Here is a 14,911-nt window from a genome sequence, read left to right as displayed (position 1 = left end):
CTTAGCCTCAGGGAAAGAAGAGGACCTGAGACTTGGGGAGACCTAGGGGGCTCTGGATCCAGTGGAGTGATGCAGCGGGCTGCCTGGAAAAGGGGCCATCTCTGCAGGTGGAGGGACGGGGATCCCCAGCCCAGGCTACCCCAGAGGAAAGGGCAGGGGAGTCACCGCGGAAACTCCCTGCCATCACCCTGATCCTGCACTAAGACCCCAAGGCCAGAGAGCTCCCAACTGCCCCTGTGTGTGTGTGTGTGTGTGTGTGTACACGCTCCTGTGAGAATGTGTGTGTTTGGGCTATGTGTGTGTGTGCACCAGAACACTCAGCATGAGGAAATGCATGACCAAGTGTTCTTGGGGAATGTGTGTGGCAATGCAGAGTACGTGCATGTTCTCAGGATGGGGAAGCATGTGACACTGTGTGTGTCGCGTCAGTGGGCGCATGTCCTGTGTATATAACCAGAGGAAGACATGTGTCTTGGTGCGTGGGTGCTCCCACCTTCACTTGGGCGAGGATATGTGTGAATTTGTATGTGACAGCGGGAGTGTGTGTGTGATCAGAGGTAGGAAATGTATAAGTGTGTGTGCATGCTTGTGTGCGCAGCATGAGGGCAAGTGTGTGTGTGCACGTGTGTGAGTGTGCACACTCCTGAGGAGAACATGGGTGAGTGTGTGGTCGGGTGATATCACACGTCTGTGTGGGTACAGCTAGGGGCAGAGCGAGAGCCTGGCACCCAGGTGTGGGAGTGCCTGTGCCCATGGGGGCTGGAGTGTACAGGCGCCATCCCCCGGTGTGGCTCGAGTGCCAGTCCTGCAGGGGTGGGCCAAGTCCAGAGGTCTGGGATAGAGAGACCAATAAGGCCCCCGGACCAGAGGGAGTCCCCCCATCTCTCCTTGTCCAAGGTCACCCTCCCTGGCCTGGTGAATTCTCGAATTCTCAGACAGCCCAGCTCACTGGAGTAAACTGGCCTGGCCGGCACCAGCTAAGCAGGGCCAGAGGCTCTGAACAGGTTGTGTGTGGGGAGAAGTTGGCCTAGCCCAGCTACCCCTCCCTCCCTCTGCAGTTCCTTGCAGTCCAGTGGGGGAGGGGAGTGACCTGAGAGGGCAGCTGAGAGCTGGGTCTACTGTGGGGGCTGACTGTTCCCTCTCTCCAGCTCCGTCCCAGCCAGGCCCTTGTTTAGAGTCAACAAGCCCTGGCCCAAGGGACGCACCCTGGAGGTTTGACCCTGGCTGGAAGCACGGGTGGCAGTGCCCGACGTTTGCATGTGTGTTGCTCCATGTGGCCCCCACCCAGGCAAGTGTGTTCACACCAACAGCTGACCCAGAGACAAGAGGCAGAGCAGGGGAGCCCCACGGGGCTTTGCTCAATGCTTGTGTTAAAGATGTCACTGCAGTGATAAAGACCACTGCCCTCGATTCTGCTGCACACCAGCATCCTTACAGGGTCCACCCAGGGGCCCGCCCCAGCCCAGCCTGGACACACTCTCACCCAGGGGCAGGCTGGATTCCCCCGTGCACCTCTGCACCTACAGCTCTCTCCTCAGGGCCCTGGGCAGTTTTCTCCCTGCGGGGGCATAGTGGGCTGTGGACTAGGGAGGGCTTGGAGACCCCCCAGAGCTACTGCACCCAGCATGCTGAGGCAGGACTCCTGAGTCCCTCTCTGCCCTCTTCCCCCAGCCTGGCCTCCTCCCTGGGGACTCTGCGCGGTAGAGACTGAAAGAGCCTTGGTGGCGGGGAGCTGGGGGACCAGAGGACCAAGGGGCTCGCTCAGCCATAGGTGGTTGTGAGTCTAGGAGAAGGTTTCCTTCCTGGAGGAGGAGGCGAACTGAACAGGCCTGAGGCAGTAAAGGTGATTTCACTGCAGTGGCTGAGGGAAGGAATGGGCCCAAAAGGAGGGGCTTGGGTGGAATCAGGCTGGGGAGGGGACCCCAACAATGTCCACCCTGGGAGAGAAGGGACTCCTCTGCCTCCCTCAGACCTAGAGTTGCTCCCCACGGAGAGAAGGTGGCATGGAGCTTTATTTGGTCAGACGATGCTAGGGTGAGGGGCGGGGGGGCGGGGGGGGGGGGCCTGTTGCACAGCATGAGCCAAGGCTAGGATGGACAGGCTGGCAGCCTTGTCAGCTCGCCCAGGGGCTCGAGTGCCTCGGTTTCCTCAACTGAAAGGCGAGGGGGGTTACACTGCGAGACTTCCACCCAGCAAGGTCTTGGGCTGATTCTAAGCATCTCGGCTTCCAGCCCTTGCCCTCCCTCCCCTAATCCCTCCAGCGGGGATCAGGGAGGAGGTTCGGGACCTGCTGCCCTGGCTTGCCCCCACCCTGGCCTCACGCCTGGGTGCGCCTGGCTCAGCCCTCTCCCAGGACGCTGCAGGTGTGGCTGGCCCGGCCCTAATTAGTGGGCTGCTTGGAGCCCTGCTGAGCCTTTGACAGGGAAGGCGGTGGGGAGATGGGGGCAGGGAGGGGCTCCACTCGCCTGCTGCCCAAAGTGCAACCCGAAGTGTCAGCCAGGACAATGGGGTGGGGGGGACAGAGCAGCTGGAGGGAGTGTCTGCAAAGTCTCAGGAAGGCCCACTGAGGGAGCGCCCCTCAGAGGTCTTCCGGTCCAGCCACTGCCTCCAGCAAAACCCTCCCAACCCTTCACATCTCCAGGATGGAAGGGTGCGTCCCAGGGCTGGGGTAGTGGCCCTCAACCTTGAGTGCCCAGGATACTGTCCTGATTTGTGGTATGCCCTAGGAGAAACCAGCCGACTTCCTGGGCCTTGGTTTGCCACTCCACGCAATGGGCACAATCAGAGTTGGGGGTGGGCACAAACAAAGGCCTGGCTTCCAGTCAAGGACACCTTTGTGGCTCAACCGCCGAGTTCGCTGTGTCCAAACCAGAGAGCCTCCAGGAAAAGATATGCTCTAGTCTGACAGGGAGACACAGAGCCCTAGTGTCTCTGGGAGAGACACAATCCGCCTCAAGGTACAGAGCGGCTGGAGAGCAGGATGCCCTCTCAGGTACCAGCCTGTAGCGTGTGGGACTTCAGAGGGAAGAGGACCCTGTTGGGCTGCAGCAGTCAGTCAAGGGCGAGGCCTTGAAGGGATGAATAGCCTGAGGTGGACCTAACTGGCCACGTGCATGGATTATCCACAGTGAAGGGTCCAGACCATGGAGTGATGTATTCATCTAGCACCTATTTACAAACCCCCCTAGAGCCAGGCACCCTGCTTGCTGGAAGCCTGGGAAGGTGGCTTATAGATAATGGTGGTGAGATGAGACCAGACGGGTGACTTAGAGACCTCATGCCGGTCCCGGTGTGGCTTGGGCTGGGGGAGGCATGGAATTGAGAAGCTGGCAGCCAGGGGGGGCCTGGCTCTGCTGCAGGCAAGCACTTTGCCCCCCGCCCCTAGGCTGTCCCCAGACCAGGCCCTCCTCCTTGGGAAGGTGGGTGAGGGGGCAGCGGGTCTGCTCCCCTCTTTGTGCCCACCACTATCATCACTCCCCCGACTCCTGGGGCGCCCCCCCGCCCACGAACGTAGAGTTGTTGGCTGTTGGGTTAATGAGGTTTTCACGTGGCAGAAGCTGTGAAGTGGGGGCAGCTGGCTGTGAACTAAGGGAGGAAGTTGAAAGACTTGTCTCCGGAGGCGGAGGCGGAATTGGAGATGATTCCCCGGGGCTTTCGGGACCTCGGGGGCCCCTCCCCTCCCCTCCCCCTCCCCCACCTCCCTAGACGCCCACCCACCCTGCGTCTTTCTTCTGCCATCTCAGCCCTTTTGGCTGGTCTGGTATTTTCCCTCCAGGGTCAGCAAGATGCCAGCTCTTCCCGGGGCTTTTTAAAACGCGGCGCTCTCCACCCATGCTCATTCGCGTTCTTGCGATCCAGCACCTCCTCCCCGCTTCCCCATCCTCCCTCCGCTGGGCTCACATGCTCTTCTCTGCCCCACAAGGGTCTAGAAATCCAGAGAATTTGATCAAAATGCCACGTGCGCAGGGGTGCGTGGCTGCTTAGTGATTTTTCTTCTTGGTGGAGAGGGTGATGTCCCCTGCCCTCCCTCACTGGGGTCTTCCTATGCCCACCACCCCCCTTAGCCCTGAGCATTCTCTCTCTCATCCTTTCCACCCTCTGTCTTCACAGGAGTGGCAGGAACCAGGAGAGCAAGCCCTCAGACTGGGCGAAAGGACACTCATTTGGTTTGGGGCTGGGAAGGTGGGGGTCACGCATGGCTCCTGATGTGGGACATAGGGGAATGAGCTGGTGGGACCAGGCGGACCCTGTCCATAATTCATCCAATAAATATTCACTGAGTGTCTATTGTCGACAGAGGAAAAATCACTACAATTTGAACAGCAGATATTTATTTGGGCAATTAGAATTGCAATTTGGAAGACACAGATTGAGGTAGAAATCAAAACCGTGTTTCCATTACAGGAGAGGGGCTTAGGGTTTTTATGGGGAAAAGGGAGGATGAGGTGAGTTGTATTACAGAAGAGTTCAGCGGCGCTAGATGAGGTCAGGCTGTTTGTACTTCATAGGTTGGTTAGCGATTTGGTCATTAGCAAAGTCTAGTTTTATCAGTCCTTACAAACAGGATATTCTTGTCCTTATTGACTTCTTGGAATGTCAGTGGTTTGGTCCAGTTTGGAAGATAAAGAAAACAAGACGTGCAAGGCAATCCCTCTGGAACGGCTGCTCCAGCTCGCTTTTAATATGGCTCCACTCCTGTCATCTTTCACACTACCCTATGCCGGCATCATCCTCAGAGGTGGGATTCAGCCATGAACATCGCAGACATCCCTGCCCGCATGTCTCATTGGGCTGAGTGTCCTCCTGCGCCCCAGAGCGAGCCTCTGCACACCAGCCGCACTGCCCTTCTTACTGTCCCCCAAAGGCGCCAAGTGCTTTCTCACCCTTGGGCCTCCTCACCTCTGCCAGATATGCCCCTTGCCCAGCTCTCTGGGGGCTGGCTGGGTGACTCCAACTGACCTTGAAGAGGCACTCCTTGCAAGGTGCTTCCTCCCTGGCCACCCAGTCTGGTCCTCCCGCCCGTTCTCACTCATCCACCCTGTTCTTTCCCTTCATAGCACCTACTGCAGTTTGTAGTTAAATTGTTTCCTCCTTATCCCCTCGTTTAAACTTTGGCTCCATGTTTTATTTGCTACCTTTATTTGCCTAGCTTGGTACCTAGAAGGATCTGATAAATATACTTAAAGAGAGGGAGGGAGGAGGGAAGGAAGGGAAGCAGATCATCCAGGGGAAGGAGAGTGAGAAGTCAAGAGCCAGGTCTCAGCTCTGGGGCCCTCCATTATCCAAGGGGCCTCAAAATAGGCTGAGGAGCCGCCGAGGCCGGGGGTACGGGGTAGAGTGGTGCACCCAGAGCCAGGGCCTCCCAGGAGCTGAGGGAGAGAGCACCTCCGGCTCTAGTCCCTTTGGATTCAGCAATGCGCAGGCCAGAGGTGGCCTAGAGAGAAGCCAGACTGGAGAGGGTGGGGTGTGGATGGAAGGTGGGAAGGGAAGACAGCAATGGAGACGTGCTTTCGAGAAGCAGGGATGTGAAAGGGAGGAAAGAAATCGGGCATCCCTCCATTGGAGAAGGACAAGGGCTGAGGGAGTGGCTTTTAAGATTGGAGATGCCAGAGCTTCTTTGCTGGGAAGACCACAGAGAGAGGAAGGTGCTGACTCTTCACCCCAGGGAGCTGTCAGCTCTAAGGCTGGAAGGTGGGACACCTCCTCCGTGGGAACCCACGAGGAAGGAGAAAGAAGAGGGTGACGCAGGTGCACACGGGCCTATAGTTTGAAGGCAGAAAGGTGAGGGAGTTCCCCTGCTCCAGCCTAAGCCAAGAAGAACTTATCTTCTTGTGCCCTCCTCCCGTTCCTGAGTTTCCCTACAGGCCTTAAGCTTGGAAGAACCCTGCAAATATCCATGCAAGGATCGCCTTGCCCGGTAGGTCTTCCTAGCCCAAGTTTCGGGGAAAGGAACTTAAATCGGACAAAAATAAGGAGTATTCCCCCTCAACTGCAGAGGGCGTGAGCTAGGGGCCTTTGATTTCCCTTGGTGTGGAGAGGCTTGGAGCCAGGCTTGCTTGGAAGGACCAGGGTAAGTGGCTGGGAGCCCATGTGGTCTGAAGGGAAGCACAAGGTGGTGTCCTGGCCCCTGTCCTGCCCCAAGTGTGCAGTGTGGCGCTCGGCCAGGCTTTTCAACGTGCCGGGCCCTGTTCTCCTTGCCTGTAGAAGGAGGGTTGGACTCGGAGGTCCTTCCAGCCTGTGAGTGACCAAGCAACTTCACAGACAGCCCTGCCCACCCTGCCTTGCCAAGTTCCTTCATCTCAGTTGTCACATTAGCACTTCACAAGGACCCAGGGTTGTGGGTGAGGGACACCCCAGGGTCCCTCAGCTAGCCCCTAGTGGAAACAAAATAGGCTTCCTGTCTGCCAGTCCATGGCGCCTTCTGTTGTGGTCCACCACACTGGAGTTAGGAAGTGTTTCTTGATGTCTAACCCAAATGTTCCCTGTGAGTGGAGCTCGTTTTCCTGTTGTGGGTCTCTCCAGCCACTAGGACTGTGGGACATTCTGCTTCTTCCTCCTTCCTTATTGATCTCCCCTCCACCATGGGTACCCACTGAGCCCAGGGAGTGTGGGAGCCTCCCAGGCAGAGCAGAGCACGGTTGGAGCAGGCACCCCGGCTGGTTTTTCTCACCACTGCCTGCACCCCCCAACACACACACCATAGCTCCCCATGCACACAGTGCTCCATCAGTGTGGGGCGATGGAGAGAAGTGTGGTCCTGGGAAGGAGCAAGGGAGGACAGTTCTCGGCCATAGCTGGGAGCCAGAAACTTTTGGAAAACGTTCTGGGTCAGAGAGGAGGGAGTGGGTAAGGTGGGGCTGAGGCCAGAGGGATGAGAAAGCCGCCTCAGGGATAAGAGAGGCCTCTGCATGGATGGGGGAGGGGAGGACTCTGAGGGGCCTCTGCCCTTGCCCTGGCCCTCCCCCAGCCTCCTGCAGGTGTCCGAGGCAGCGGGGGCCCTGCGGGCAGGGGCATGACCCTTACAGCAATGGTGGCTGGCCCTGTCACAGCTAATGACCCTGATGGCCTAGGCTGGGAAGGAGGTGGGGGTGGTGCCTAGAGGGGGAAGGCAGAGGATGCCTCTGTGTGTGTGTGTGTGTGTGTGTCTGGGTGTCTGGGTGTGAGACCCTCACCCACCCCCGCCCCTCCTGCAGCCTACAGGACTGTCTGCAGCGTCAACGGGCCCCTGGTGGTGCTGGACCAAGTCAAGGTAAGACTTCTGCCTCTTCCCAGGCACTAAGGCTGAATCCCAGGGCTCCCTAGCACCTGTGCAGAATTTCTTCTAAATTGTCCTGCCCCTGGATGGCCCCCGGGCCTGCCCTGTTCTTTCTGATCCCCTGTCACCCACCCCACATTCTCCCCCGGCCACAGCTGTCTCCCCTGCCCTCTGAGGTTTCCCCTTCCTGCCTTCTCAGTGGGGGCCCCATTCTGGGCTTTGGGAAACCTGCTTCTACCATCAATGGACCAGGGTGGGGATTCGGGCTGTTGCGACTCTTCTTCAGCAGTTGAACGGCTGGGTCTGACTTCCTCACCAGGCGGGACTCTCCCACCTGCTGTCCTCAGGGGTCTTCTTGTAAAAGGGAGAGGAGGGGGTGGCAATCAATGCCAGCCCACTTTTCTCCAGAGCTTGATGATTTTCAGAGGCCTTTGGAATATCTCAGTCTGGGAAACAGCAGCGTGGGTGGGAAGTACCGTGGGCCTCACAAAATGAAGTGGGATGTGCCCCTGGGGAACTGGAGGAACATGGCAGACACTGGCAGTATTTTGAGTCCTGGGGTTGGGGATTCTTGAGGCATAAGGAGACCTGCAAAGGGACGAGATCACTCTGCTGTCCCCCTACCCCCAGTTCCACCCCTCAGTCTCCCATTCCACCCCACCCTGGGGGGTGCACCCCATCCCCAAACTGGAAATCTGGGGGCCACCCTTGACTTCTCCCTTCTGGACTCCAGTCTGTCAGTGCCCATGTCCTGTCAGCAATCTCACACCCCACCACCACCTTATTACGGCCATGGCCTCTGGGCCCGCAGCCCGGTGCCCTCCCATCCTCCACTCTGCAACCAGGCAGCCCTGACCCCTTCACTCCCCTGCTTTGAACTCACTTAGGGCCCTGCCCAGCACCTTCACCTTACAGGGCCCACATTCCATCAGGGTTCCTGCATACCTTTCCACTCTTCCTTCTCATCGTGCTTCCTTCCCCACCTAGAAACCCACACTGTCTCTGCATGGAGCTGCCATTGGATGTCTCCTGGCCTTTGCACATACTTGTCCCTCTGCCTCCTCTACCACCCTTCTCCATCCCCTCCCTGTGACTCATCCCCAGGGCTAGCAGAGAGTCACCTTCTCCTGGAAGCCTCTCCCAGCTTTCTGGGTAGTGAGCCTGTCCCTGCTCTCCGCTTTGTATACTGTCTGTTGGCAGCAGCCGTCAAGGCATTTGGTCACTACCTGACCATGTGTCTCCTCCATGTCCCCTTCCTGCCACACCCTGTGCCCTCCTGTTGGACCTGGATGGTGTTTACTAATCCTGAGCTCCCAGGGCCCCACGCTGCACTTTTACTGAACCCCGACCATGGTAGGTGCTCAGTTTGTACAAAGGAAGGGTGGATAAATGAGGGAGACAAATGAAGGAACGTGTTAGCGTGACTAAATATGGACCTGGCAAAACTGGAGCTAACTGTAGTAGAGAAATCAGACCGACTCATTTCTGGAAAACACATTCCAAGTTCATCTGGACCAAATTTGGTCCTCTGGTGTCAGGGATGCCCTGGGAGGAAGTGTGTTGGAGCAGCTATGCATGTGTGCACCGGGGCCAGATGGTCTTGTCTTGTCTAAACTCTTCTTGAATTTTAATCCCAGCTTCATCCCACCTCTTACACTAGCTACCTGTCAATTCTAGATCAGCAGACCTGCACCACCCCGGAACTTGTTAGAAATAAAGATTGTTGGGCTCTACCCCAGACTGACAGAATCCAAACCTCTGGGGGTGGGGCCCAGAAGTCTGTTTTTACAAGCCCTCTGGTGATCTGATGCTCCCTGAAGTTTGAAAGCCATCTATCTAGGGTCGTAAATCCCAGTTTCCATCATTAAATGATATCAGGGTTGTTATGAGAATCAAATCAGATAAATGTATTATTATTATTTCCTCTTGAGAACAGCTAGCCATAGGTCTGCCTGGAATGCAGAAATGCTAATACGCCTGCTGAAACAGGCGTGCCCTCCTCTGTGCCCTCACCCATCTCCATCACACTCCCCACCACGCCTGTCTGTCTAGGGGGGACCCAGTGTGTATGGAGAGGAGGTACCTATGCCGACATCCATTTTCCCAGCTGAAGAGTGGGGTGGACTAGGAAACTAGAGATAGATTCCCAGCCCTATGGTTCCGTGAATGTTGCATGCATCTGTGACTCTCGCAGAACAGAATAACTGGGTGATGGAGACACCCAGAGAACCCTGGGCTTGCAGAGGGAAGGAAAGGAATCAGTAGTTTATAGTCTCATAAATTCAGGAGGTGGAGAAGGCACCTCTATGCCCGGCTTTCCACTGTCCCACGCCCCTCTCCTTGTTCTAGAGTTGATGGTGCAAATTCCCACAGTTCTGTCTCTACAGCGCCACCTTCTGTCCCCATTGAATCATACAGCCAATTACTGCGTCTGTGTCCATACTTCTCAAACGGAAAAATATTCGGGGAAAGAATTTTGTGTAGATCGGAGGTTCTTAGCCCGGGGACTAAAGCCCTTGAAATTGTATGCAAACCTTTGAAGGTATGGATTCGTGTGCCTGTGCATTTTTCTGGGGGTAGGTTCCACACTTTCATCTGATTTTCCAGGAATGTGACCCAGAAAAGGCTATCCCCATGATTTGTAGAGGGTAAAATTGACTCCCCCGGGTCGTTAAACATCCATACCCACAGGCCTGATCTCACAAAAGGACACCCGCACACAATCACGCTCACACACAATCACACTCACACACAATCACACTCACACAAGGTTGTACAAGCATTAAAGAAGAGTCTGGATATCTGATATCCACCGGCCTGGAATATTCTAGACAGATGTCACCAGAGCCCTGGTCCTCAAACTTGAGCATGCATCAGAATCCCCTGGAGGGATCCTTGGGACCCCAACCCAAAGTTCTGATTCCACAGATCAGAGGCCCAAGAATTTGAATTTCTAACAAGTTCCAGGCGAGGCTGCCGCTGCTGCTGGGCTGGGGACCACGCTTTGAGAACAGCTGCTGCAGAGCATCTTCCAACTACTGTTTTCTGTGATTCACATCAGTCCTTATTGGAGCCTTGGAGCAAGCACTCACCTTGTCCACCAGACTTGGTTCCTAATGTCTGAGGCTGCTCCCAAACTCTTACAGGAAAAAGCTTTCAAAAAAGAGTGTCCATCAGCTCTGAAGACAGTCTCTACAGAGGAGTTCCAGGCTTCCCTGGGCACTGTGGGAAGGAGAGGCCCTGGAGGCCAGCGTGTCCTTGGACAAGTCCTGCCAGGCTTGCTAAGAACTCCCCCAGGAGCTGTGCAGCAGCTCCCCCAGGCCTGACCCCTGCTGGTTGAGAACTCAGCTGAATCTCCGGCAGAGGAGACGGGCGGCAGGGAGCCACCCCCACTCCCTGTGATTGCTAGTAACCAGCAGCGAGAGTGGACAGAATCAGGCTTGCTCAGTATGTGGCTGGGAAATAGGGCCCCTTTGGGTAAAAGGGCATTGCTGCACACTGGAATTCTCCTCTGCACTCATTGCTCTAGCTGGCTATGACCACCCCTCCCCCAAAACCAATACCCAACGCACGCCCACATACAGCTTGGCATTTTCTTCCTAACGGATTCCAGACTACATTCTCCGAGCCTGGGCGTGATGGTTCTGACAGTTCTTCCTCGTGTCTGACTATAATCTCTCTGCTGTTCAAAAAGTTCATTTTCTCTGATTTCGTGTTTCAGGGCCACACGGTGCACCACCTCCTGTCCACTGTCCTTTCCTCTCACTTTCCCTCATCCGCATAAACCCACATAAAAATGACCACATTTTATCACTCTGTTGCCTGGTTTTTATTGGGCCGTTGCCTGAATTCTTTTAGGCCCACTCTGGCCTAAAATTGCTGTCCACCAACTTTCCTCCTGAGGTTAGCAGCCCACCATGACCTCCACACACAAGGGAGCCCAGGGGCCCTTTCAGACAGACAGACAGACAGACACAGGCCGACATAGAGCAGAAGAGGGAAAGGAGCTAGGGCTTTTGTTTAACTTGTTTCCCAGGGTCTCGCAGTTCCTGCTCTTGGGCTCCCTCTTGTGGTTGAGAAGCCAAAGACAGCTGGGCATTAGCCACTGGGCAGCCCTCAGAGTGTGCCTCTTGGGACCAGCCCCCTCCCCCAGGGCCCCCACTCAGCAGCCCGAGGGGTGGTTCGGAGCAGAACGAGAGTGCCTTCCTGGCATGCTCTTCACAGGACAAGCAAGGGCCCAAGCCAGGGCTTCCCTCAGTGACTGCCAGAGCTGCAAGCCCTTCGGCCTCAGGTTCGACCCCAGCAGGGGTGCCCTGGGGGAGCGGCCCCCACGCTGGTCACAGCCTGTTGGGGAATTGAGCCACCCTGAGCCATTAAGGTCACTGGTTTGTGAGGAGCAGCGAATGTGATAGTAATGATGGTGATAACCACTTGCACTATACTTGAACATGTCCCAAATTTTTATTTTAATTACTCCCCCCAAACCCCTCCCCCCTCACAAAACATGCTCCTTGTAACTAGTAAAACAAAGGACACATAAGATTAACTATCTGCCCCTAACCTATTGAGATAACCAACGTAAAGATCCTGCTGTATATGGGCAAATGTACTTCATCAGAAATGTAGTCTCTTAAAACACGTCAAGGGTTCCCTCCATGTCAGTAGATACACACTGTACTCATTCCTTTTGATAGCACCCTAGCGGGCCATAGTATGGATGCACTGCGATTTATTCCATAGTCCCATTATTGACAGACATGCAGCCTGTTTACAGGTTTTGCGATTACAAATAGTACAGCAATATGTATCTCTTTCATATGGATGCCTTTATTGCTCTAGGACACGTGCCCCAAAATGGAATTGCTGGTTCAAAGTGTATATTTATTTTTAAATAGATATTGACGATTTGGGGCAAGATTGTTTGCCTAGAAATGTTGCTGTCATTTGCATTCCTACCAACCATGTGTGAGAGCAGCCACTTTCCAACACCCCAGCTAGCCCCGAGGACGGTATCTCCCATGATCTGGCCCATCTGATAGATGAAAATTAGTACTGGCTTGCTTTTATTTGCATTCCCCTGATGACTTGGGGAGTTGAATATCTTTTTATCTGTTTAGAAAACTTCCTCCTCTGTGAAATCTTCCTACATATCGAGCAGTATAGATTGAGTGGTGAGAGCTCTTTGTTTATTATTCGCATTTATTTACCGTGTCTTTGCCATTCAGAAATGTCAAATGTTTATATAATCAAATATTTCTAATTTTTTCATTTATGGCTTCTGGATTTCTTATCTTGCTTAAAGATATTTCCCTTATCTGACTTTTAACTGGATTATTTCATAAGAAAGAAAATAAGAAAAGCTCTTCTAGCGTTTTGTTTGTTTCAGCTTTATGTTTAAATTTTTTATATGACTGGAATGTATTTTTGTTTCTGATGGGGGCATCTCCTAAGTAGATACCCAATTATGTTAGCACCATTTGTTGAATAAATTTTTTTTCTCTGTGAACTAATATGCCACATTCATGCTATGATAGTAAAATCTGGGATGTTTCTGGACCCCAGGCTGTCGCACTTATCTGTTTGTCTGTGTCACACCAACACCCACCACATGACTTGAGTAGCTTTAGAGCACATTTTGATTTCTGATAAGACAAATCCTCCATCCCTGATCTTTTCTGTAATTGTTCTTGGATATTCTCAGACATTTATATGAATTTTAAGATCATTTTATTAAGTTCCAGAAAAAATAATAATCCACTGGAAATGCATGTAATCTATAAACTTTTGAAAAGGATTTATATTTTTATTATGGGAAGTCATTCTGTCTTGGGAAGCAGTGTTGTTCTCCATTGGTTCACGGCTTGTTCTGTGTCTTTTGATATGATTTTATTATTTTCTTATACCTTTCTTGTTAAATTTTATTTCCAGATATTTTATGTGTTTTGGCCCTATTGGGGATGGAATATTTTTCTCCATTCCCTCTTCTAACTGATTGTTGTTGGAATAGAAAAAAAGAGATTGATTTTTATGTCTTTATCTTGTATACAGCCAAATCTTCTTATTAATCCTTGATTGTTTTGTTTTTTTTTTTAACTAGAGCCTCTCAGGTTTTTCTAGATCTAAACAATATTATCTGTAAATAAAGGGAATTATGTCTCTTTTCCCATCGGCATACTTTAATTTTACTTTTTATTTTGAAACAATTTCAAATTTAGAAAAAGTTGCAGAAATAAAAATAGTACAAAGAACATCCGTATACCCAACTGTTAACATTTTATCCCATTTATTCTATCATTTGCTCTGAGTGCGTGTGTATGTGCATAATTTTTTTCGAGATCTTTTGAGAGTAAATTATCCCCAAATACTCCAGTGTGTATTTCCAAAGAATAAGGATGTTCTCTTAGATACCGACAGTAGTTATCAACCTTAGAAATCTACACCGATAGTGTTCTCTAATCTACCCCCTACATTCCAGTTTGCCAGCTGACCTGGTGAAGTCCTCTCTAGCATTCCCATCCAGGATCCAGCCTCGAGTCCGGGGAGCCAGGCAATGCATTTAATCATCATGTCTGTTCCGCTTCCTGTAATCCGGAACTTTTCCACAGCCATTCTTTGACATGTTTGGAGAATGCAGTCTCCTCCTCTCCCCACTTTTTAAAAAATATAGAACATTCTCCATTTATGGTTATTGGTATACTTTTTAATTTATTTTTTGTCTTATTGTATAAACTAAAATTTCCAAAACAATATTAGTAACAACAGTGATACAGGCATCTGTCTGGGTTACTGATCTTATTGGAAATGAAAATGAGTTGAGCATTTCACCTTTTAGAAGGATGTCGATGCTGGTTTTGGTAAATAGTCTAGTGTTGGAGGAGTTGCTTTCCGTTCCCATTTTACATAGAATTGTATTAGAAGCAGATGCCAAATTGTATCAAAAGCCTTTTTGGTTTCTATTTATATAATCCTGTGGGATTTTTCTTTTAATACATGTTGACAAACTCTTTATTATTATGACTTGTGTTGTCAAATGTTGACAAATTCCCAAATGTTGACTGACGCAATCTTCTATTCTTGGAATAATCCTATTTGGCCATACTTGTTTATTTATTTAATATCCTGCTTGATTTGACTGGCTAACAGGTTATGTATAATTTCTGCATCTATATTTATAAGAGAAATTGGTCTATAGTTTCTTTGGGGGGTACTAACTGTCTCAGATTTGGGGTGGGGGGGTTTCCAGTTTATGGTTCTGTTTCCTTCTAATCTTTATTTTCCATCCGTCTTATGACTTTGGCTGGTCCCTCCAGCACAAGGCTGAGTACAGTGATGACACCAGGCATTGTTGTTTTGCCCCTAATTTTAAAGGGAATCTTTCACGCATTATACCATTGACTATGATATTTTCTGTAGGTTTTTTGAGGATACTTTGAGGTAAGGAATTTCCCTTTTATTCTCTGTTTTCAAAGAGTAGTTTTGTTCTTTGTTTTTCATTTCTAATAATGGATAGTTTTTTTTAACTTTCTTTAAAATTTTTTTACTTGATCACAGTAAAAAATTTTCTAATCCTTTAATCCACTTATGAGATAAATTACTTTAGTAGATTTTCTAATATTAGACTCACCTTAAATTCCTGGAATACTCCCAGCTTGGTCT

At 51.7% G+C, this 14,911-nt stretch overlaps 1 protein-coding gene across 1 annotated transcript in view; it reads left to right on the top strand.

The window, feature by feature from the left end:
- The window catches only part of ATP6V1B1 (ATPase H+ transporting V1 subunit B1), a 28,173-nt gene that overhangs the window by 317 nt on the left and 12,945 nt on the right, over positions 1-14,911 (top strand). Inside the window, exon 2 of the mRNA XM_014836683.3 lies at positions 7,194-7,249. Coding sequence (XP_014692169.2) covers positions 7,194-7,249 — 56 coding nt within the window. The remainder of the gene's footprint in view (positions 1-7,193; positions 7,250-14,911) is intronic.

The sequence above is a fragment of the Equus asinus genome, chromosome 6 (assembly GCF_041296235.1).
Source record: "Equus asinus isolate D_3611 breed Donkey chromosome 6, EquAss-T2T_v2, whole genome shotgun sequence".
Lineage (NCBI taxonomy): Eukaryota > Metazoa > Chordata > Mammalia > Perissodactyla > Equidae > Equus > Equus asinus.
The sequence above is the reverse complement of the archived record's forward strand: the minus strand, read 5'-3'. Positions and strand labels throughout refer to the sequence as shown.